Source organism: Corvus moneduloides, chromosome 23 (genome assembly GCF_009650955.1).
Source record: "Corvus moneduloides isolate bCorMon1 chromosome 23, bCorMon1.pri, whole genome shotgun sequence".
In the NCBI taxonomy this organism is placed as follows: Eukaryota; Metazoa; Chordata; class Aves; order Passeriformes; family Corvidae; genus Corvus; species Corvus moneduloides.
Window position 1 is genome coordinate 915,488 of NC_045498.1, and position 24,546 is coordinate 940,033.

General features: G+C 54.6%; 1 protein-coding gene and 1 non-coding gene across 8 annotated transcripts in view; both read right to left on the reverse strand.

Moving 5' to 3' along the window:
- The window catches only part of PUM1 (pumilio RNA binding family member 1), a 92,184-nt gene that overhangs the window by 35,362 nt on the left and 32,276 nt on the right, over nucleotides 1-24,546 (reverse strand). For 4 of the 7 annotated variants that reach the window (XM_032132130.1, XM_032132128.1, XM_032132129.1 and 1 more), the window contains exons 6-12: nucleotides 24,246-24,412; nucleotides 23,078-23,348; nucleotides 14,345-14,438; nucleotides 13,076-13,192; nucleotides 7,513-7,664; nucleotides 4,714-4,852; nucleotides 3,208-3,351 (exon numbers count right to left, since the gene is read on the reverse strand). In XM_032132130.1, the coding sequence (XP_031988021.1) occupies nucleotides 3,208-3,351; nucleotides 4,714-4,852; nucleotides 7,513-7,664; nucleotides 13,076-13,192; nucleotides 14,345-14,438; nucleotides 23,078-23,348; nucleotides 24,246-24,412 (1,084 nt within the window). The remainder of the gene's footprint in view (nucleotides 1-3,207; nucleotides 3,352-4,713; nucleotides 4,853-7,512; nucleotides 7,665-13,075; nucleotides 13,193-14,344; nucleotides 14,439-23,077; nucleotides 23,349-24,245; nucleotides 24,413-24,546) is intronic. The other 3 variants (XM_032132134.1, XM_032132132.1, XM_032132131.1) reach the window with 2 other exon arrangements.
- On the reverse strand, nucleotides 9,678-9,765 carry LOC116455197. The gene has a single exon (XR_004244334.1). It is a non-coding gene; the product is annotated as a small nucleolar RNA SNORD103/SNORD85 (small nucleolar RNA).

Here is a 24,546-nt window from a genome sequence, read left to right on the forward strand (position 1 = left end):
GCACTGAAAATCACGGAGGAAATCCATTTTTGTCACACTTCTGGAAGTTAAAAGTTAGCAGGTTGCTTTGAATTGCTACAGGTTTTTCTTTCAGGATGAAAATCTCCCTTTTGCAGCAAACTCTGCATAAAGCTCTGTTTGTTCTGAGCTGCCCCAGCCGTGCCCACCGCCCCCAGACTCCAGCCATGGCCAGCTGTTACTGCTGCTCTCGTGCTGCTGGAGCTGCACTGATCAAAAGCAGGACTGGTTCTCTCTCCAAAGACCCCAGATTGCAGACCCGCACTCACAAGGGCCAATTAAGAAACCCAGGTTTTGAAAGAATTGAAATGATCCTTCAGCAGATGAAATGTGAACCTGTGGTGCCAAGAACATCAAACCCGAGGACTTTTGGTTTTCAGCCAGTTCCAAAGTTAAAGAAAAAGCAAAATAAACAAGAGCTACGAGAAAACAATTAAAAGGCCCATTTCAGAATCTGAGCCCAGCGCTGGCAGGGGCTGCTCACACCGATGGATTCTGGCTGAAAAACCCTTCCCCAGCCTTGAACTGCCAAGAACCCAAATAAACGCCAAAGCAACTCACGCCAAAGGCACACTGATGATACCATAAAGTGCAAATCCTGGAATGGTTTGGGTGGAAAGGACCTCAAAACTCACCCAGTTCCACCCCAGGGACACCTCCCACTGTGCCAGGCTGCTCCAGTCCCAATGTCCAGTCTGGCCTTGGGCACTGCCAGGGATCCAGGGGCAGCCCCAGCTGCTCTGGGCACCCTGTGCCAGGGCCTGCCCACCCTGCCAGGGAACAATTCCTGCCCAAGATCCCATCCAGCCCTGCCCTCTGGCACTGGGAAGCCATTCCCTGGGTCCTGGCCCTGAATCCCTTGTCCCCAGTCCCTCTGCAGCTCTCCTGGAGCCCCTTCAGGCCCTGCAAGGGGCTCGCAGCTCTCCCTGGAGCCGTCTGGGAATTCTGAAGGCTCAAGTAGCTGGGAAAGCAAGTGCCAGCAGATAAATTTAAACAACTGCTGTGAAACTCTACAAAATAATTCAAGTTCCTGCTCCTCCCCCTCTCCGTGGCTGCTCCAGAGGCTCAGGAAAGTTGAGCACAGAGAAGGTTTCTCAACAACAATCCCTGGATGGATCTCAGTGAGGGCAAGTTTGTCATCATTGCCAGCGGAGCACGGAGGGGTGGGGACACCGGGGACAGAGCAGTCACTTGGAGGGACCAGAGGTCACCTGCCTGACCAGGAGGGGACAGGGACTCATCTGCCTGACCAGGAGGGGACAGGGACTCACCTGCCTGACCAGGAGGGGACAGGGACTCACCTGCCTGACCAGGGAGGGGACAGGGACTCACCTGCCTGACCAGGAGGGGACAGGGACTCACCTGCCTGACCAGGAGGGGACAGGGACTCACCTGCCTGACCAGGAGGGGACAGGGACTCACCTGCCTGACCAGGGAGGGGACAGGACTCACCTGTCTGACCAGGAGGGGACAGGGACTCACCTGTCTGACCAGGAGGGGACAGGACTCACCTGCCTGACCAGGGAGGGGACAGGGACTCACCTGCCTGACCAGGAGGGACCAGAGGTCACCTGTCTGACCAGGAGGGAACAGGGACTCACCTGCCTGACCAGGGAGGGGACAGGGACTCACCTGCCTGACCAGGAGGGGACAGGACTCACCTGCCTGACCAGGGAGGGGACAGGGACTCACCTGCCTGACCAGGGAGGGGACAGGGACTCACCTGCCTGACCAGGAGGGACCAGAGGTCACCTGTCTGACCAGGAGGGGACAGGGACTCACCTGCCTGACCAGGGAGGGGACAGGGACTCACCTGCCTGACCAGGAGGGGACAGGGACTCACCTGCCTGACCAGGGAGGGGACAGGGACTCACCTGCCTGACCAGGAGGGGACAGGGACTCACCTGTCTGACCAGGAGGGGACAGGGACTCACCTGCCTGACCAGGAGGGGACAGGACTCACCTGCCTGACCAGAGAGGGGACAGGGACTCACCTGTCTGACCAGGAGGGGACAGGACTCACCTGCCTGACCAGGAGGGACCAGAGGTCACCTGCCTGACCAGGAGGGGACAGGGACTCACCTGCCTGACCAGGAGGGACCAGAGGTCACCTGCCTGACCAGGAGGGGACAGGACTCACCTGCCTGACCAGGAGGGGACAGGGACTCACCTGCCTGACCAGGAGGGGACAGGGACTCACCTGTCTGACCAGGAGGGGACAGGACTCACCTGCCTGACCAGGAGGGACCAGAGGTCACCTGCCTGACCAGGAGGGGACAGGGACTCACCTGCCTGACCAGGAGGGACCAGAGGTCACCTGTCTGACCAGGAGGGGACAGGGACTCACCTGCCTGACCAGGGAGGGGACAGGGACTCACCTGCCTGACCAGGAGGGGACAGGGACTCACCTGCCTGACCAGGAGGGGACAGGGACTCACCTGCCTGACCAGGAGGGGACAGGACTCACCTGCCTGACCAGGGAGGGGACAGGGACTCACCTGTCTGACCAGGAGGGGACAGGACTCACCTGTCTGACCAGGAGGGGACAGGGACTCACCTGCCTGACCAGGGAGGGGACAGGGACTCATCTGCCTGACCAGGAGGGGACAGGGACTCACCTGCCTGACCAGGGAGGGGACAGGGACTCACCTGCCTGACCAGGAGGGGACAGGGACTCACCTGTCTGACCAGGAGGGGACAGGGACTCACCTGCCTGACCAGGAGGGGACAGGACTCACCTGCCTGACCAGGAGGGGACAGGGACTCACCTGCCTGACCAGGAGGGACCAGAGGTCACCTGCCTGACCAGGAGGGGACAGGGACTCACCTGCCTGACCAGGAGGGGACAGGGACTCACCTGCCTGACCAGGAGGGGACAGGGACTCACCTGTCTGACCAGGGAGGGGACAGGGACTCACCTGCCTGACCAGGGAGGGGACAGGACTCACCTGTCTGACCAGGAGGGGACAGGGACTCACCTGCCTGACCAGGGAGGGGACAGGGACTCACCTGCCTGACCAGGAGGGGACAGGGACTCACCTGCCTGACCAGGAGGGGACAGGGACTCACCTGTCTGACCAGGAGGGGACAGGGACTCACCTGCCTGACCAGGAGGGGACAGGGACTCACCTGCCTGACCAGGGAGGGGACAGGGACTCACCTGCCTGACCAGGAGGGGACAGGACTCACCTGCCTGGGCTGCAGAAGAGCTGATGATGACAGGGGCAGGGGCCACCAGGCGCACAGGGGCCCCCAGGCCGTTCCTGGCCCCGGCGTTGACCACGAGGGCTCCGGTTTGGTCGTAGTAGGCAGCAGGAGCCAGCACTGGGTACCCTGCAGGGGCAAACACAGGTGACAGGGCAGGTGACAAACAGCTCAGTCATCTCCAGGTGACTGCAGGGTTTTTAAAAGAAAATCTGAATGGGGAAAAAAAAGCACAACAACCCCCAGAAAATCCACAACTTTACACCAGGTAAGATTTCCAGGTAGAAAAGGCTTCTTCCCTCCCTGAACCTTTTGTATTACATTGTCCCCAGTGCAAATTCAGCTAAAAAAAGGGTTTAGAATACAAAAGCACCATTTCTGTTCCATTTTAAGTACGTGTGCTGGGATCTCTCAGAGCTGGGAACACCCTGCACGTCCAGGGTGCACCCACAGGGAGCTTCCAGTTGGGTATTTTGGAAGGCTGGTACCATAAAATATCCTTTAATGTATGTAAATAAACCCTCCTAAATGCTAGTGACACACAGAGCAGCAGACTGACAGCAGAACACAGCGATTTAGGCACCTCATTATGGAATTCTACATTAAATGAAAACGTTTAAAATTAAATGCAGCGACTCCCAAAGGTGGGGGGTCACTAAGAGAACGCTCCCTGTGAATATTTGCTTTGCAAAGATAGGCACAAACATGTATCTGTAATTGTATAAATGTGTGCATTTGCTTTGCAAATACAGCCCAAACAACACGGATTAAAGGAAATCGGCACAGTTCCCTCTGCAATTTAATACTGCAACATTCTTCTCAAACAATAAAAAACCCCATTAACAACCATGTGACACTGCCAGCAAGGATCCAAATAATAAATCCAAATAATCCCTTTTTCCTTACATTTGACCAGCAGGACACATCTGCACATTATTCTGATGAGCTCAGGTGTGGCCTCTGCCATCACAGTAATGCCCTGAATAACTGAACGTCAGCAGTTTTACCCCAAAGCCTCACGGATCAGAGGCAGAATTCCTACACAAAGAGCTAGAAATGAGAGCTAAACCCTGCTCCCTTTTATCCCTTTTCTTTCCCTGTTTTTAAGCCTCTGTGAAGAGGAGGGGAAGCCGCTGCCAAGTCGAGCACCGGGCGGGGATGGAGAGCTGAGGTGAATGAACGGGGCTAAGAAACCTCTGAGGTTTAAAATGCAGATGCCATAAGCTTGAAGGGTCCACAGAAAAATCTGGAGGTGATTTTCCATAGGAGCCATCAATTCTGGGAGTACCACAGGGGGCCAACACTGCTGTCACCTGTGCCACAAGGTCACCGGTGACCCCTCAGTGCTGCCGGGGGGACACACCCAACCCTCGAGTTAACCCCTGGATTAACCCCCCAACCAACACAAGCAGGCACTGCCCATGCCAGGCTAAGGCAGCCCCAGGAGATCCCATTTCCCAGGCCCTCCCTGGCCCTGGGAGGCGCTGGTACCTGGCATTCCCGCTGCCAGCCCCTGGCCGAAGGCGAGCGCGGAGTTGACGGCGGCGGCGGCCACCAGAGGATCCGTCTGCTGGCCCTGCTGGTTCTGGTTGGGAGTCAGGGGACGCTGGCTGGCTCCTCCACGGAGAACCTGGAGAGGACAGAACAGCCACGGGGTCATTCTGGGATCCAGGGGCGAGCCACCATCACCAGGCAGGAGCAGGAGCAGCACCAGCAATAGGGGCACCTCTCTCCTTTGCTCTTAATTGGCTTTTCCTGACACTCAAAAATGACACTGAGGGGCTGGAGCGAGTCCAGGGAAGGGGCTGGAGAATTCCTGAGGGAGCTGGGAAAGGGGCTCAGCCTGGAGCAAAGGAGGCTCAGGGGGGCCCTTGTGGCTCTGCACAAGTCCCTGACAGGAGGGGGCAGCCGGGGGGGTCGGGCTCTGCTGGCAGGGAACAGGGACAGGAGGAGAGGGAACTGCCTCAGGCTGGGCCAGGGCAGGCTCAGGGTGGATTTTGGGGAAAATTCCTTCACTGAAAGGGTGGTCAGGCTTTGGAACAGGCTGCCCAGGGCAGGGGTGGAGTCCCCATCCCCAGAAATGTTCAAAACACACATGGATGTGGTGCTTGGAACGGGGGTCAGGGCTGGGTTAATGCTTGGACTCCACAATCTTTAGAGAGCTTTTCCAACCTTTCTAATTCCCTGATCCCACCTCCAACACTCATCCTCTGTCACAAGTGTTTAGGAGCCATCAGCTGACGTTTTGTGCCTGTCACCACTAAAAGCCCCTTGAGCAGAACCTTACAAAGCCCAGTTCAGGAGCTGGGGCTGACTACGGGGGGTGACCTGGGGCTCTCCAAGCCAGCAGCCCCTGCAGAGAGCAGAGACTCAAATCACAGGAAATCACGACTGAAGAGCCCACAGTGGGCTTTGCATGGAGGAGCTGCTGGGGGCTGAGTCCCTCAGAAGGACAATGGCAAAGTGGCTCTCCTGCAATTCCTGGGACAGGCCTGGTTTGCCAAAGCCTCGCTCAGAGCTGCTGCAGGAATCTGCAAGCTCAGCTTATTGAATGAGCCACCCCCGTGTCCTCAGCACATCGTGGGTGTCACCTGTCACCTTTATTAACAGGAAAAACTGACTTTGTGCACTGAGAGGCTGGGAAGGATCCCGAGGTTCACTGATCTGGACGTGCCCCCCGAGTCTGCAGAGCTGCCAGAGCCTGCACAGGAACCCCCCGGCCCAGGGAATCTCTGGGAGCCAGGAATTCCAGGGGGTGCAGGCTGCAGCACTGGAATGCTGGTGGGTTTTATTAAAACACCATTAATGAGTCCCAAGGGTCACAAATCAAGTGTCCATACTCAGAGCTCCAGGTGCCCAAACCCTTTGCCTCAGCACTTTTACTGCAAACAATCCCCAGTGCAGCCCCTCACGGACGGAGGTTTGCATCAAAACCTGCTCCCGACCCCACTCACGCCTGCTCCACGGCCATAAAAGTAATGAAAAATCCCATAAAGGCCACTGGCACGGAGATATTTTATTTTAATAGCCTGAGCCTTTGCAGAAGCTCTCTCAGCTCATGCCTGCTGCATCTTGAAAGGCCTTCTAACACCTCCTGACACTGGGGTTTGGTTTTCAAAGGGTTTTCAGCTCCTGAGCTGAAAAACTCAGCTGCCAGCTGCTCTTTATTCTGTCACCTCCATCACCCAAGCACCAGACAGGAGAGCTGCTGAGGGGACTGAAGCCCAGTTCTGGTTCCTGGTGATTTCCCCTCCCACACCAACAGCACCACGGCTTTGCTGCTGCACAGCTCAGGCCATTCCCAACCCGATGCATCGATGTTTTCCAAGTAACAATTCCCCAGCAGTTCACCCCCACCAATGTACAGGTGCCACTCTCCACGTGCACCACAGATACATCAAATTACACGGCTCTTGTCCCTTTTTTTTTAGAAGAGGCCAAAGGGTTTTCTCCTCACAGAGCTGAGGCCAGGAGGAGTCAGGGAAAAAAATCAGGGTTTAGAACGGCTGGAGCTGTGTCAGGGGAGGGTTAGGTTGGGTTTTACACAGAATCAGCTGGGCTGGAAAAGACCTTTGAGATCATCAAGCCCAACCTATGAGCTGACACCACCTTGTCACGCAGACCGTGGCACCGAGTGACAGAGGGACACGGACAGGCTCTCCTTCAACACCTCCAGGGCTGGGGGCTCCACTGCAGTGGGCAGCCATTACACTGACCAGACACCCTTCTTGGGAAGAAATTCTCCCTGATCTTCTTCCCCCAGAGGGAATGGGCATGGGAATGGGCATGGGAATGGTCAAGGGAATGGGCATGGGAATGGGCATGGGAATGGTCAAGGGAATGGGCATGGGAATGGGCACGGGAATGGTCAAGGGAATGGGCATGGGAATGGGCATGGGAATGGTCAAGGGAATGGGCATGGGAATGGGCATGGGAATGGGCATGGGAATGGGCACGGGAATGGTCAAGGGAATGGGCACGGGAATGGTCAAGGGAATGGTCAAGGGAATGGGCATGGGAATGGTCAAGGGAATGGGCATGGGAATGGGCATAGGAATGGTCAAGGGAATGGGCATAGGAATGGTCAAGGGAATGGGCACGGCCCCGAGGCTGCCAGAGCTCCAGGAGCGTTTGGACAGCGCTGCCAGGGATGCCCCGGCTGGGATTTTGGGGGTGTCTGTGCAGGGCCTGGGGCTGGAATCCACGATCCTTGGGGGGTCACTTCCAGCTCAGGATGTTCCCTATCCAACGCCCAGGTGTTCCCTGCCCCTGGAAGCCCCCCGGCCTTACCTGCTGCTGGCCCTGCTGGGTCTGCTGCGTGGTTTGCTGGTTGGCCGAGTTGGTGGCGGCGGCGGCGGCGGCCGCTTGCTGCTGGAAGAGGCTGGCGGGATAAACTCCCCAGGGAGTGACCCCATAGTACTGGTGAGGGACCACAGCCGGACCTGGAACACAGCGAGGGCGGGCTGAGCTCCTGCAGGGGGCAAGTGGCACACAGCACCCCAAAAGCACCGCTCAGCGTGGCTGGTTTAAGGTGATCTGCAGGAAATCCTTTGTGAACACACAGGGATTCGGCATTTGTGTCACACGTTTTATAAAAGCTCCTGAGTCAGACCTGGAATTCCATCACTGCATGAGGTCAAACTCTGCCAGCAGTGATTCCATGCTTTTATTGGTGTGCCCTGGTTTTCCAGGGAAGGAACAAAATTGTAACCCATACAGAGGAACCTTGTTCAAGCCCAGAGATCAGCTTCTCATCCCAGCTGACGTGCGCAGCTCACTGCCATCCATCCACACTCAGCTCCTCAGCAAAGCACAAACCCTCTTCACAGCTGGACTGCATCAACTCTCAAGTGTTAAAATGTTCTCTTTCCTGCCCTGCTTTGCATTTTCAAACCCCCCTAAAAGAGGCTGCATGATCCTGTCCCTTCCCACATCCCCTCCTCAAACTTCACATCCCCTCCTCAAACCTAAGAGGCTTAAAAATGATAATAATCATCATCATCATCATCATCTTGGAGAGCAGCAGAAAAAGCCTCACTGACTCCTGAAGATTCCTTGTGTTTATCAGCTCTCAGGACACCACAGAAATCTGGAGATAGCAGAATGGCAGCCTCTATCCTGAAACGATCCCAGCTGCAACGATGCTGAGGAAGCTCTCGGTGCTGGAGGGAGGAGCCCTTCCCACCAAACACCACGATGGGAATCCAGCGCTGTTTCGTACTGTGAGTGTTTGAGGTCTTTAGGAACGGCCAGCAGAGAAGCAGAAGTGCTTCCTTGGATTCCCAAATGCATCCCCAATCCCAAGGGCTCCTTCCCCACAGCGGGAATAGCTCAGGGCACACCAGGCCGAGCCAGAGGCAGGTGTGACACTGGAATAAACAAATCTTTAGAGAATCTTGGTCATGTCTGGAGTAAAAATAGAGATTTTTTTTTTTTTAAAGAGAGACACTCAGCACTTGGGTTCTGACCAAATCCGTGATTCCATGGAAAATGAGGGATGACACAAAAAGGGAGGTGCAGACACTGCTGAGTGTTCGGTGTTAGCCTGGCTGTGACAAAGGGGGAAAACCCTGGAAGAAACTTTTCCTTTTGCTTTTTGTTCCTTTCTTCTCTGTTTTTTTTTACAGTAACATTTTCTTGAGCTGAGTAACAGCTCAACTGCACTCCTGCAGATGCCAAGGGTCTGGATGAGCTCCTGCTCCCACATCCACACTTCAGGATACTCATTCCATGTTTCATGCCAAATATTAAATTTGTATTTCAAACATGTAAGAGTTACTCTCCTTATATTAATTCTAGTTTTAACCACTGTGCTTTGCCCAAATTTAGGATTTAGGTGCCCAGCTCTGTGCACAGCAGGGAGGTGCTGCCCAGTTCCAGGGAGCTGCTGAAGGCCTGGATTTGTACCTCACCCCAAAGCCCATCCTCGCTGGATTTACAGGATCAGAGAGGCTGACCTGCTTCTCTTACTCAAATGTGAAGCAGCAACCACTCATTTCTTACCTTCCAACCCGGAAATTCATGAGCAGTGGTGGCTAAAATGGGAAAAAAACCTGTGGCAAACGAATCAGTGCCGTGCAGGTGGTGCCTGTGGTGCCTCGGCAGGCACAGACGGGTACCCAGTGAGTGACTTTAACCTGTTTATAATCACTGAATGCACATCAAACCCTGACTCCCGGGGTTCTTCTGCACCCAACAGGGAAGGAGCTGCAACTGCTCCATTTTAATGCAAGTCATTAACCTGCATTTGCCCTCGGGCTGCTGGAAGTTGCTGCAATCCCCTTTATCTGGGCAAAATTTGGGCACCTCTCTGGGATATTTCAGTCTCAGCTCTAATTATCAACCAAGCACAGCCTGGATGGGTTTTTCTCCTTGTCAGAGGTCGCTGCCAAAGCCTTGGAGGAGACATGAAAGCTTTGAAGTTCGCAGGCATCTGGGCTTAAAAGGGCTGCAAGTCTGGCTCAGCTGCTCCAAGCACACGGAGACAGAGGCTCATCACTGAACAGAGTTCTCAGTGAGGGCAAGTGTGGCATCACTGCCAGACTGCAGCAACACCCAGAGCTGCCTCTCCAGGAGATGCTGCACCTGCTGCTGCACTCATTAGAGCTGTGCATTCCTGAGAAAATAAAAGCCATTCCAGAGCCTTTGGAAGCAAATGTTCGCAGGGACTCTCACACATCAGCCACTGCTGGACGCCCACAGCTGCTCCTTGCAGCAAACACGAGCAAATGCAGCTGTGAGTGTGCTCAGAGCAGGGGCTGTGCTTTCATCCCAGCCTGCCCACTGCGATCCCGCCGAGCAGGAGCCGTCCTGCTCCCTGCAGGGACAGCCAGGGATGAGGAGCAGTGGCACCAGCCCCAAGGGGGCTCAAACAGAGGCTGCAATCAGCAGCTCAGCAATCAGCAGCCATCTGTGGGGTGATCCCTTGGGAACTGCCAGCACGGCACCCACAGGTGTCCACGGGGCGCTGCTTTTTAGGGATAGCAGTGGAATACTGAGCTCAGAAGTGCTGCCCCTGATCCAGGCCCTGCCTGACACTGCTGAGGTACCTGGGGTAAATCCAGGTGCTGCCAAACCCCAGTCCTGGGAGGTGTGTGCACCAGCTCAGCACCAAGGGCCCGAGGATTCCAGGACTCCAAAGGCTGAAAAAATCCCAGACCCTGCTGTGGGAGCCTCTGCTCTTCCTGCATCCAGGTTATCTGAGCACTTCCCCACAAAGAACAGGAACACTCCTCTACCTGCAACACTCCAGCTCAGAGAGAATCATTTCCCAACCGGCCTTAAAAAAGGCAAGATTTCGGTTTTCTGAGTGACATCTTCCTCAAATGATGGAAGGCAATTCAAAGGCAGCAGTATCTTCCCCACAGTTTAAAATCTAAACGAGTTTTTTTTTCTAGGAAGTTCTTCCCCCTGCATTCAAATTTGTTCTTTAAAATGCTGCTATTGTTGGGAAGAGAAGAGCATTATCCCAGAGCTGCCACTCTCACAATCATGACAAACCTGCCATAATGGCAAACCTTAACTGACAGATGATCTCTGCCATAAAACACACACAGAAGTTTCCTCTCTGCTCTGAGAGTGAGCAATCAACTCCCCAACAACTCCAAACTTGTTTCTTCCATCTCGGGAGCTTCTCCAAGTCCTCCCAATTTAACACCCCCAGACACATCAAGGAGGATTTTTGGCTTTATATAAACATTTAAATTGTCCCATGTCCCTCCAGTGCTGCTCTCAGTCACAACAGAAAAAAAAGGGGTCTCAAAACTGCTCAGGTCCAGACAGAGAAAATGCTTTTCAAAAATAAACATCACCCTTAAGTTTATCTTGTCATTTCTAGGGTCCAAAGCTTGATGAGAGGATTAAAATAACCCCTATTTCTCCTATTAACACTATAAATACACCCAGCACATCACACATGGTTTTGTTTCTTTCAGGAGTCATAAATTTAGAATTATTCAAGTAGAGACGCTGCTGCCAAATTTGGGGATGCTTTAGGTATCCCTGGGGTGTTATTTCCAGTTCAAATGTCTGAAACTCCAGTTAGGCACAGCCTAGCTGGGCTCTTCTCCTAGTCAGAGGCTGCAAGAGCTCAGGCAGCTGCAGCTTCAGCAGAGCTGAGAGAGATAAAAAAAGCTGTGGCCAACACTTGGTGTTTCCTGGAAACGTGGCCCAGTTCCACGCAGTCTTTCTAGGAAATCAAGATGCTGCCCTGCTGCTCCTCTGCACGCTGGTGTTACCCAGAAATGAGCACTGGGAGCCGTGAGGTGATGCAGAAAGGCCGAGGGAAAGCCTCCTTGTAAGGAATCCTTCACAAACCTCCCCTTCTGCTGGGAGCCGGGACTGCCATGGGCTGGCACCTCCTCCCTGCTGAGCCCTGACTGAGCTTCCCTCTTGGATTTACCAGGAGCAGCTCAGCTCATTCACTCCCTGCTCCATTCACCACCACACCAGGGTTTATCAGGTCCTGGACCAGCAGAAATCTCCTTTACTCCTGCTCTTGGCTCTCTCCCATGGAATCACAGCGTCACTTGTTTGCCAACACCCTGGAGTTGCCTACAGCCAATCTCCCCACGGCATTGCACAATCCTCACACAGAATTCCCAGCAGCCCAGGCCAAATCCCAAATTCTAACCCAAATTCTTTACATCCATCTGTGTGATGCACTAAAAACTCCGCCCAAGTGGGCAGCAGTGCCTGAAATCCCATTTCCCCACTGATCTGACGGTGGCCTCAAAGCTTAGAAGCTCAGCAGGGGTTATGTAAGAGCTGGAGAAGGGGCCAAAGTCGTGTCCCAAACCACGGAGTGTCACATCCACACACATCCCATGGTCCAGGAGTTTGATTTGGGAGTTTACAAGCTCTAAGTGGAACATGGCAGCAGCGAGAGCCTCCACAAACATCCCCACTCCAAACAGAGCAGGGTTCATCTGCAGCACAGAACCTTTCCTCTGCCTTGCTCAAGGAAAGCCAGGCATGGTTAGAAAAATACTCCTCTAAAAGCACATTCTTCCTTTAAAAACCCTCTCCTAAAAGCACATTCTTCCTTTAAAAACCCTCTCCTAAAAGTACATTCTTCCTTTAAAAACCCTCTCCTAGAAGCACATTCTTCCTTTAAAACCCTCTCCCAAAAGCTCATTCTTGCTTTGTCCCCAGTGCTTGGGCAAGAACTTTACGGCACCCAGAGCAGAAGTGCAACGCTCACCGTGTCCCCCAGTGCCTGATGAGCTGTGGCTCGGAGCTGTCACCTCCAGACACGCCAACTGTGGCTGTGACAGCTGGCAGAGTTTGGGAACTGATGCAGGAGCGTTTGCAGGAAGATGCTGCAGGAAGACAAGAGGCTCCATCTTTGCTGCCATCTGGTCAAGGGCACATTCCCAGCGTGAGCCTTGGCAGATATGGGTGTGTTTACCCAGAGAGCCTGGAAGTGTAAATTCCTAACAGAACTTAAGGGTTTGCAGGATGCACCACGAGCTGAACAGAAAGGAGAGACAACTGTCCTGGCAGGAAACACATCCTGCATCTTTCCAGCCCTTACTAAGTTTGCTTTCAGAGGTTTTCCTTGCTACTGGCAGTCACCAGAACACCCCAAAAATGGAGCAGTATTTGTGTCTGTGAGTGGTTCCCTTCCCATTTGCTCCGGGAGCCCAAGCCCACAGCCAGCACTGAACAAAAACGATCCCATTTCATCTCCAGCAAACACAGTCCCACGACAAATTCTGGATTTACTCCCAGCCACGGCATTGTATCAACTCTCCCCCCCCAGACACGGTGCTGTAGCGATGCTCCACTTCCCCAGACACAGATTGAGAGCAGGAATGATGCAGGGAATGCCGAGAGAGCTGGAATTTCTCACCTAACGTGGCAGCTGCCGCCAGTCCGGCCGCGTAGGGATCCGTCCCCGGAGGCGCCGCGCTGATGATGTAGGGATTGGGAACAAAGGCAGCAGGAGCTAAACCTGCTGAAAACATTCCTGTCAGTGAAAACAAACTCCATGGGACTGCAGCCCCACCACAACCCCGCTGCTGCTGCTGGGCAACACCAAACTCAGGGTGCTTTCATGTTTTTAAGCTTTTTACGGGTGGTTTTCTACAGCGAGGGAACAAGCAGTGAGGGCTGAGAGGCAGAGGAGAGAGCTGGGATAAAAGAAAAAACCAATTCCAAGGATTCAATGCTCCTTAAGTGGTAAAATCCTTTCTATCCAACAGCTCAGGTACCCGTGCAGGGCAGACAGACCCTGGTCAGGAGACTGGGCAGCAACATAAGCCAGTTGTTACTCCTCTGTATTTCCTACAGTGAATGAATCAGGACCCAGACCACCCAATTCAGAGCTCCATGCCCACCACAGGATCCCAGCATCCCAACTGGTTAGTCTGGAACGGGTTCAGGAGTGGAAAAGCATTCCCTCCCTGTGCAAGGGGACAGTTTAAACATTAGAGAGAGCCCAGGTGGGCGGGAGAGGGGTGGGGAGGGGAGGCGAAGGGGAGGAAGTTAAAAAGCTGAGTAATTTCAATCCCTGAACTCCACTGAGCACACAAGGCCACTGCACAGAGCTGGGAGAGTCCCAACATGCTTATACTGGGATTTTGGGCAGGAAGAACTACCACAAATTGCCTACTGTGCTGAAAACATTGGAGTTTATTAATCCAGGAGTAGCCCTCCTATAGTTTTCCTGGTTTTCTACACACAGGATGAAGTGCTTTATTCCCAGTTCATAAACATGATCTATTTTATGAATGTTTTTATTAATATCAATCATGTGTTTGCATAAATTACACCTTTAACTCATCAGACCCCAGGCAGCACATTCAGCTGATATTAAATTGTGCATTTTCTCCTCACTTCACTGTGCTGCCACCCTGATTTATGCCTCACTTGGAGACTTCCAAACTCTCCTGACTGACCAGCACCCTCAGGAGGGTGGGACTGTCAGTCCTGCCAGACAGGGAAGTCCTTTAAAAGGCTTTTCATGTGTGCAAGAGACACCCTCAAGCAAATCTTTAACAGTGCACATTATCGCCTGTGAAAACACACTTTAACCCCTCCCAGTCCTTTTTCCCCTGCTGTTCTCCCCATGGATCAAGAGAGGGGCGGTGGAATGGGCTGCAGGAGAGGGCAGACTCACCTATGTGTGGCTGGTGGGCAGCAGCCAGGGCGTACTGCTGCTGCTGTGCTGCCGTCAGCTGCTGCACCGCCAGCGCGTTGGGCCTCTGGAACAGCTGCGGGCACAGAGCACAAAGAGCGGCCTTAAAGGGGGCACAGGAACAGCAACAGTGCCCTTGAACCGGGCACAAACACCCCTTAAACCGGGCACAAACAGCGCCCTTAAACCGGGCACAGGAACAGCAACAGTGCCCTTAAACTGGGCACAAACACCCCTTAAACTGGGCACAGGAACAGCAACAGTGCCCTTGAACCGGGCACAAACACCCCTTAAACCGGGCACAAACAGCGCCCTTAAACCGGGCACAGGAACAGCAACAGTGCCCTTAAACTGGGCACAAACACCCCTTAAACTGGGCACAGAAACAGCAACAGTGCCCTTAAACTGGGCACAGGAACAGCAACAGTGCCCTTAAACTGGGCACAAACAGCGCCCTTAAACCGGGCACAGGAACAGCAACAGTGCCCTTGAACCGGGCACAAACACCCCTTAAACTGGGCACAAACAGTGCCCTTAAACTGGGCACAGGAACAGCAACAGTGCCCTTAAACTGGGCACAAACAGTGCCCTTAAACTGGGCACAGGAACAGCAACAGTGCCCTTAAACTGGGCACAAACAGTGCCCTTAAACTGGGCACAGGAACAGCAACAGTGCCCACTCCCAGGTGACACCAGTGACACCAGTGAGCCCTCCCAGCTGGCCTGAAGTGGGAAATGGAACGGGAATGGGATGGCAGTGGGATGCAGAGCCGAATCTCAGACATGGAACGGGAATGGGATGGCAGTGGGATGCAGAGCCAAATCTCAGACATGGAATGGGAATGGGATGGCAGTGGGATGCAGAGCCAAATCTCAGACATGGAACGGGAATGGGATGGCAGTGGGATGCAGAGCCAAATCTCAGACATGGAACGGGAATGGGATGGCAGTGGGATGCAGAGCCAAATCTCAGACATGGAATGGGAATGGGATGGCAGTGGGATGCAGAGCCAAATCTCAGACATGGAACGGGAATGGGATGGCAGTGGGATGCAGAGCCAAATCTCAGACATGGAATGGGAATGGGATGGCAGTGGGATGCAGAGCCAAATCTCAGACATGGAATGGGAATGGGATGGCAGTGGGATGCAGAGCCAAATGTGAGACATGGAACGGGAATGGGATGGCAGTGGGATGCAGAGCCAAATGTGAGACATGGAACGGGAATGGGATGGCAGTGGGATGCAGAGCCAAATGTGAGACATGGAACGGGAATGGGATGGCAGTGGGATGCAGAGCCAAATGTGAGACATGGAACGGGAATGGGATGGCAGTGGGATGCAGAGCCAAATCTCAGACATGGAACGGGAATGGGATGGCAGTGGGATGCAGAGCCAAATGTGAGACATGGAACGGGAATGGGATGGCAGTGGGATGCAGAGCCAAATCTCAGACATGGAACGGGAATGGGATGGCAGTGGGATGCAGAGCCAAATGTGAGACATGGAACGGGAATGGGATGGCAGTGGGATGCAGAGCCAAATCTCAGACATGGAATGGGAATGGGATGGCAGTGGGATGCAGAGCCAAATCTCAGACATGGAATGGGAATGGGATGGCAGTGGGATGCAGAGCCAAATGTGAGACATGGAATGGGAATGGGATGGCAGTGGGATGCAGAGCCAAATGTGAGACATGGAATGGGAATGGGATGGCAGTGGGATGCAGAGCCAAATGTGAGACATGGAATGGGAATGGGATGGCAGTGGGATGCAGAGCCAAATGTGAGACATGGAACGGGAATGGGATGGCAGTGGGATGCAGAGCCAAATGTGAGACACCCACGATGCCTTCAGAGCCACCACAGGGGATTCACCCTCAGGATCACAAACCCCAAACTCTTCCTTTGCCTGCAGCCCCCAGCTCAGTTCTCAAAGGTTATTGAGAATTTTTTCCTCACTAAGGAACAAAAACAAAAAGAGGATTCCCTTAAACTATCTTTGCTGAGGGTTTGGGGATTTTTTTTCTTTCATCAGGTCCTTACTAAAAGTTCCTTTCCCCCCTTCCTACGCCTCTACCTGAAGGAAGTCCCTGAATCCACCCATTTCAGCTCTAACTAAAACATTTAAGGACACACCAGCTGAGTCTCTCCTCTGAAATTATCCAGCGTGTCCGTCCCCCCTCCCTTCCAGGGATCATTTCCGAGGTGGGAATGACTTCACAAACCACAGTGAGAAATGGTTTCTCCCTCTGCTCCCTCAGAAAAGACTTGGATGCCCAAATGGCCACGATTTTCACACCCATTACCCTGCCCTCCTTTCAGACAAGTGAACTGCTGGCAGAAGCAGCAATAATTCTGCCCAAATTTTTGGCAGGAACCCGCAGCACTCAAGAAGAAGCCCAGAAACATTAAGAAAATCTGATTATTATTTTTTTTTTAAGGCAAAAAATTGGCATTGGCTCTCCTGAGAGGAAGGTGAGCAAACCTGGGTGAGAAAAATCCACCTTTATTTTTGTCTTTTTACAAGTTCAGATGGAGAAAACTCATCTGAGGGATCAGCACCAGGTTTATGAGGTGGAAATGCAGCATTTAGGGGAGCCAGAATTAACCTGCTGTGTGCCAAACCCTCACAAGGGCTTTGTTTGCTCATCCCTCTCGACGTTGGGGCTCCTAAAAACATCACAGTGTTCCTTGTGGGGAAAAAGATCAGATCTACAGTTACTTTATGGCCTCCCCGGCCATAAAACGCCCTGAGCAGTCTGTGTGCACCACAGCCCTTTTCTTCTCGCCCCTTGGGCAGCCCTGAGGAGCCGTTCAGCAGCTCCTGCTCACACAGAGCGGGGGCAGCTCTGCTCGGGTGCCACCAGGAGCTGGGGCAAAGCTGCCCTGGCACTCCGTGGGGCAAAACCCCGCGGGTACCGTGGGTAAGAGGAGCTGCAAGGTGCAAGGAGGGCTCCGAGGGAGCGCCCAGCGGCCTCTCCTTCACTGCGGGCAACCACGGGAAAACCCATCTAAACCCCCTGAGCTGCTCCCTGGAGGGGGGCTCCTCTGCAGCACCCCAGCGTCTGGGCTCTGCTTTTGTGTTGGTTCAGCAATTTTAGCTTTTTAGCTCTCTTCAGCTGCAAACTTTCACCAAACCCCCGAGGATTCACATGCTTTTGCATCCCTGGGATCTGCTTTTCCAGCCTGTGGATGTGGATTCCACGCAGCGAAGCCCAGAGGAAATGGCCGGGTTATTACTGCCTTGTCTTGAGGGCAAAAAAAGCATTTCTCTCTCTGAAAACACTTCTTGTGCTCATTTTACACGTGTGAGGATTCCCACACCTCCCAAATGCAACTCACTGATCCATGTGGAAATCAGAAGAGCTGGCAAAAAGGAACCCACACCTACTCAGAGCATCAGTATTTCACCACCAGTATTTCACCTGCTGCTCTTGGCTCTTCTTTTCGTTGTCTGCCTGCTCTGGGGGCTCAGCTGATCCCTGCAAAATTTGACTTCCAGATATAAAAGGACTGCAAGGAAGCTGGAGAGAGACAAGGGATGGAGGGACAGGACAAGAGGGAATGGCCTTAAACTACGAGAGGAAGGATTTAAATGGGATCTTGGGAAGGACTTGTTCCCTGGCAGGGTGGGCAGGGGCTGGCATGGAATTGCCAGAGCAGCTGGGGCTGCCCCTGGATCCCTGGCAGTGCCCAAGGCCAGGCTGGACATTGGGGCTGGAGCAGCCTGGCACAGTGGGAGGTGTCCCTGCCAGGGCAGGGCTGGCACTGGGTGGGATTTAAGGTCCCTTCCAGGATTTTGTGACCTCTCCCTCCTCCCACTTGAATTCACAGCCTTGCTCAGAAGAAAGTCAGCACAGCTCCAACCCTGCAGCTGCAGATTTCATCCTGCAGCCTGTCCAAGGAGGCAGAGCCAAGGAAAACCATCCCAATTCCAGGCTTTCCTCAGCCAGACAAGCCACGGGAGCTCTGGGAATCATCACCTCAGCGTATTTAGGAAGAGCTGCTGAAGCCTCGCTGCGCTGTCTCCATCTGCTGACAGCCCAGCCCCACACCCCAAACCCCACAAATCAGCGTGAAATGGGGGGATTGAGGGAGGGGAAAAGGACGAGGAACCTCTGCAACAGGAATGTTAACCTGAATTTACAAAGGTACCAGGAAAGTGCACCTGGAGCACTTCAGGCTGCAGGAAAATGCATTTGGAATGAAAAGCTGCAAGGCCTGACACGGCTCTGCAGGAGCTCAGGGAGACCATCCAGCACTGCAGTGAGGCTGCTCCCCTCTCCTCCAGGACAAATGAAGGATGATTTCCAGCACGTGGAGGAGCTCACTGAGGGAATTCCAAGGAAGCAGAACCCCACGGTTGTGGGAATGCTGGGAGATCAGATCTCCCTGAGCCAGTTTCTCCTGCGACACCAACATCTGACAGCTCTAATCAGATGACACGGGGGTAAAACCTTCCCCTTCCTCATCCTGCTCCCAGCTGTGCTGGCTCCTAATCCCTTCCAAGGATGGGATGCTTCCCCACAGCCCCAAAGGGCACTTTTAGGGATCAGATCCCTTGTTCAGGACAGATTTCCTGCTGACAACTGAACGGCAAAAGATTCCTTTCATCCAGGCCGAGACTGGCAGTGGACAAACCCCGGCTTTGGGCATCAGGTATTGAGGAAATGGGCACAAGTGGGAGCCAAGATCCCTGGATTTCCACAAACCTGCCCTGAGAGGGCACACTTGGCTGGGGAGTGATTCCTTATCTTCACTACAGCACTTCAGGCTCACAAAGGCTCCTGTTTGCTTTCACTGGAGGTGGAAGCTGCAAAAACTGACAATAACAGATCTTGTTTGGCAGCTCAGCAGGGCCTGGGTGGGACTGAGGGGCAGCAGCTGTGTCCCCACTGCTCCCCCAAAATCAGGGAGAGACAAGAGGGGACCTGGGCTCCACAACAGGGAAATGGAGTTGGGGAGGGGCTGGAGAATTCCTGAGGGAGCTGGGAAAGGGGCTCAGCCTGGAGCAAAGGAGGCTCAGGGGGGCCCTTGTGGCTCTGCACAAGTCCCTGACAGGAGGGGGCAGCCGGGGGGGTCGGGCTCTGCTGGCAGGGAACAGGGACAGGAGGAGAGGGAACGGCCTCAGGCTGGGCCAGGGCAGGCTCAGGGTGGGCAGCAGCAGGAATTTCCCCATGGAAAGGGTGCTCAGGGATTGGCAGGGGCTGCCCAGGGAGGTTTGGAGTGCCCAGCCCTGGAGGTGCCCAAGGAAGGATTCAGGAGGTGGCACTGAGTGCTCTGGGCTGGGGACACGGTGGGGATGGGGCACAGCTCGGATTTGATCTGGGAGGGCTTTTCCACCCTCAGTGATCCCGTGATTCCCAGACAGCTGATGACACAGAGGGGACATCAGCTGCACACGGACACTGCCCATCCACTCGGTATGAAACAAAAATCCCAAACCCAGCCAGAAATCCGCACTGCATCGCTCCCAAAACGGGGACCCTTCCCTGCTCTGCCTTCCTTTGCGAGGGTTTATTTCCACCAGTGGGTGCCAGACGTGCCAAATTTTAAATCTTAATTTTTAAAGGCTGAAAGAAACAAATAAAAACTCCTCGAGCTTGTAAATGAGCCTTCACTGAAACAGAAAACCCTGACAAAATGCAAATTCCAGGCTTCCCACTCCTGCCGCTCCAGTCCCATCCCTAATGCTTCTCCAGAAGCAGCTCACTTGTGTAGCCCTAATGTTTTAAAAACCACACAATTTCATGGTTTAAAAGTAATTCTGGCATCCCAGGCCTTACACCAGAGCAAGACAAAGACTTGGAACTATCTGCTTTTTTTCCTTTTTGAACTCTACAGCAGCTATTTAGTTTAATCATTAAATTTTCCATCATTAACCTCCCCAAGATGCTGTAGAATAGAGCAGCCAGTTGAGCTCCAACACAGATTATTTACATTGCTTTTAAGGCTGTGATAACTCAGCACAAACTTGGCAATGGCTCCCCTCACTCCAGAGTGCCAGAGGCTCTTCTGCTAAAAAAATCAGATATTTTAGGGAAGCCAGGGAGAGTTACACATCCCTGCAGTCAGCTACAACAAAGGGCTCCGTTCTTCTCGGAGGGATATCAAACTTGCAAAGGGAAGGTTTACAATACAATAAAGTTTACAATCATTACCCAAACGAGCAGGAACAGGAGCAGAGCAGGAGTCGATTGCTGGAGCCAGGCCCAGCATTCAGCAGGAGCCAAGGGAGGCTTTGGATCAGGGACTCTGGGCTTGTGTGGGAGAAAGGTCAAACAAACCTAAAGCAGGCTCAGATAAAGGTTTGTAGTGGTGGACTCTGCCCTCAGGGTTTAAACCAGGCTCAGGCAGGAGAGGGTTTGAACTCGTAATTGCCTCAGGCTGCTCTGGTCGGGGCAGCAGAGCCCAGTGTGGGACCCAGTAAAACCCAACATGGGGCTCAGCCCAGCCCAACGTGGGGCTCAGCAAAGCCCAGCTCAGTGCAGGGCTCAGCCCAGCCCAACGTGGGGCTCAGCAAAGCCCAGCTCAGCGCAGGGCTCAGCCCAGCCCAACGTGGGGCTCAGCAAAGCCCAGCTCAGCGCAGGGTTCAGCCCAGCCCAACGTGGGGCTCAGCAAAGCCCAGCTCAGTGCAGCGCTCAGCCCAGCCCAACGTGGGGCTCAGCAAAGCCCAGCTCAGTGCAGCGCTCAGCCCAGCCCAACGTGGGGCTCAGCAAAGCCCAGCTCAGTGCAGGGCTCAGCCCAGCCCAACGTGGGGCTCAGCAAAGCCCAGCTCAGCGCAGCGCTCAGCCCAGCCCAACGTGGGGCTCAGCAAAGCCCAGCTCAGTGCAGGGCTCAGCCCAGCCCAACGTGGGGCTCAGCAAAGCCCAGCTCAGCGCAGCGCTCAGCCCAGCCCAACGTGGGGCTCAGCAAAGCCCAGCTCAGCGCAGCGCTCAGCCCAGCCCAACGTGGGGCTCAGCAAAGCCCAGCTCAGTGCAGCGCTCAGCCCAGCCCAACGTGGGGCTCAGCAAAGCCCAGCTCAGTGCAGGGTTCAGCCCAGCCCAACGTGGGGCTCAGCAAAGCCCAGCTCAGCGCAGGGCTCAGCCCAGCCCAACGTGGGGCTCAGCAAAGCCCAGCTCAGCGCAGGGCTCAGCCCAGCCCAACGTGGGGCTCAGCAAAGCCCAGCTCAGCGCAGCGCTCAGCCCAGCCCAACGTGGGGCTCAGCAAAGCCCAGCTCAGCGCAGGGTTCAGCCCAGCCCAACGTGGGGCTCAGCAAAGCCCAGCTCAGTGCAGGGCTCAGCCCAGCCCAACGTGGGGCTCAGCAAAGCCCAGCTCAGCGCAGCGCTCAGCCCAGCCCAACGTGGGGCTCAGCAAAGCCCAGCTCAGCGCAGGGCTCAGCCCAGCCCAACGTGGGGCTCAGCAAAGCCCAGCTCAGTGCAGCGCTCAGCCCAGCCCAACGTGGGGCTCAGCAAAGCCCAGCTCAGCGCAGGGTTCAGCCCAGCCCAACGTGGGGCTCAGCAAAGCCCAGCTCAGCGCAGCGCTCAGCCCAGCCCAACGTGGGGCTCAGCAAAGCCCAGCTCAGCGCAGGGCTCAGCCCAGCCCAATGTGGGGCTCAGCAAAGCCCAGCTCAGCGCAGGGCTCAGCCCAGCCCAACGTGGGGCTCAGCAAAGCCCAGCTCAGTGCAGGGCTCAGCCCAGCCCAACGTGGGGCTCAGCAAAGCCCAGCTCAGCGCAGCGCTCAGCCCAGCCCAACGTGGGGCTCAGCAAAGCCCAGCTCAGCGCAGGGCTCAGCCCAGCCCAACGTGGGGCTCAGCAAAGCCCAGCTCAGCGCAGGGCTCAGCCCAGCCCAACGTGGGGCTCAGCAAAGCCCAGCTCAGTGCAGGGCTCAGCCCAGCCCAACGTGGGGCTCAGCAAAGCCCAGCTCAGTGCAGGGCTCAGCCCAGCCCAACGTGGGGCTCAGCAAAGCCCAGCTCAGTGCAGGGCTCAGCCCAGCCCAACGTGGGGCTCAGCAAAGCCCAGCTCAGTGCAGGGCTCAGCCCAGCCCAACGTGGGGCTCAGCAAAGCCCAGCTCAGTGCAGGGCTCAGCCCAGCCCAACGTGGGGCTCAGCAAAGCCCAGCTCAGCGCAGGGCTCAGCCCAGCCCAACGTGGGGCTCAGCAAAGCCCAGCTCAGTGCAGCGCTCAGCCCAGCCCAATGTGGGGCTCAGCAAAGCCCAGCTCAGTGCAGGGCTCAGCCCAGCCCAACGTGGGGCTCAGCAAAGCCCAGCTCAGTGCAGGGCTCAGCCCAGCCCAACGTGGGGCTCAGCAAAGCCCAGCTCAGTGCAGGGCTCAGCCCAGCCCAACGTGGGGCTCAGCAGGGCCAAATGTGAGGCTCAGCAAAACCCAATGCGGGGCTCACACCCGGGCTGAGCACTTCCTGGACCTCTCAGCCACTTTCAGGGCTCCAGGGTGGGTGGTGCTTGGGTTTTTTGACACTTTTTACTACTTTAAAGCTCTTTTTCAATGACACCCAGGATCACTCGAGAGGGCAGTGCTGTGGGAATTGCTGTGGGAATTGCTGCCATGGGAAGCAGATCTCCTGCTCCAATCTCCTCTGAGGACCCACACAGCACGAAGACGATGAAAACGCTTCAAATCTTCCTCCACCCCTTCTCCCAGGACAGGATCCCGAGCTCATCCCATCCCACGTGGATTCCTTTGGAGCCACAGAGGTGGGTCAGGGATCAGCTCCTCACCTGCTGCTGGGAATTGTAGTCGAAGAGCCCCACGGTGGCCGCAGCCGAGTCCACGGGGACCTGAGTGCCGGAATAATCGAACTGCAGCGGCTCCATGCCCACGTGCTCCATGGCATCCAGGGGCACGCTCTGAGACTCCATGTTGGAGAAGTCCTCCACGGGCTTGGCCCCGTTGGTGCTGGCCAGCTGGGCCAGGCCCTCGGAGCCGTTCTGGTTGGGGCCCAGCAGATCCACCTCGCTGGCAGAGTTCTGGCAGTTCCCGGGCGTGCGGCTGCGCGGGGAGGGAAAATCACGTCAGGAAGCAGCACCAGGAACACTCCAGCCCACCCCCAGACCCACCAGAACTGCCTGGAGGGGGGGTAAAAGAGGGGCAAAGAAATAAAGAGATGGTCTGAAATATCTCCCTGAGTTAATTCTAGGGAGAAATGGATGTGTTTAAAAAAATAAACAAAAAGTAAAACCAGGAACGCTCCAGCCCAGCATCACAGCAGCACCACACACCCAGACCCAGCAGCACTGCCTGGAGGTGGTGCAACAAAAGAGAGAAAAATAATGAGAGGGTCTGAAAGAGTTCCCTGAGTTAATTCTAAGGAGAAATTGATGTATTTTAAAAAATTCAAAATAAATAAAACCAGGAATGCTCCAGCCCAGCATCAGGCTCACCAGAACGGCCTGAAGGTGTTGGAGTAGAGTGGGGTAAATAAAAAAGATGGTCTGAAATAGTTCCCCGAGTTAATTCTAGGGAGAAATGGATGTATTTAAAAAATATGAACAAAAAGTAAAACCAGGAACGCTCCAGCCCAGCATCAGAGCAGCACCACACACCCAGACCCAGCAGCACTGCCTGGAGGTGGTGCCATAAAGGAGAAGCTCCCTCAGCCTGCCCTGGCCATGGAGAGGCTCCAGTGACTGCAGGGGAGCCCAGCTGTCCTGGCAATGGGATGCCTGAGCACCTTCCCTTGGCAAGTGCTGGGTAATTCCTGCTTTGCTTCCATGCACAGTTTTCCCTTCCCCATGAAAATGTTTCCACCTCAACCCACGAGTTCTCACTTTTCCCCCTCAGATTCTCCCCCACCATGGCACTGCAGGGGAGGGAGTGAGAGCCTGGGGGGGGCTGAGGTTAGACCCCAATGCTGATTAATTATTAACTGATTAATTATGAACATACCTGAAGTCTTTGACATCGGCGTCGATCCCATTCTGAACAGGCAAACCATTGGATTTATCCATCACATCCCCCTCCTCCTTCAGATCTCCCAATTTATCTCCATCAAACGTGCCCTTGTTTTTCTTATCCCCTTTGTCATTCTCGTCACTCTCTGCATCCCTTGGCCCCTGGGCAAAAGAGACATTGTTTTAATAAGCTGAGTTTTCAGATCAATTTTCCCGTTACCCCGAGATGGTAACAAATCAAAGACACACGTCACAACAAAAGAAGTCACTTGCAAACATTAATTCCTACCAAAAAG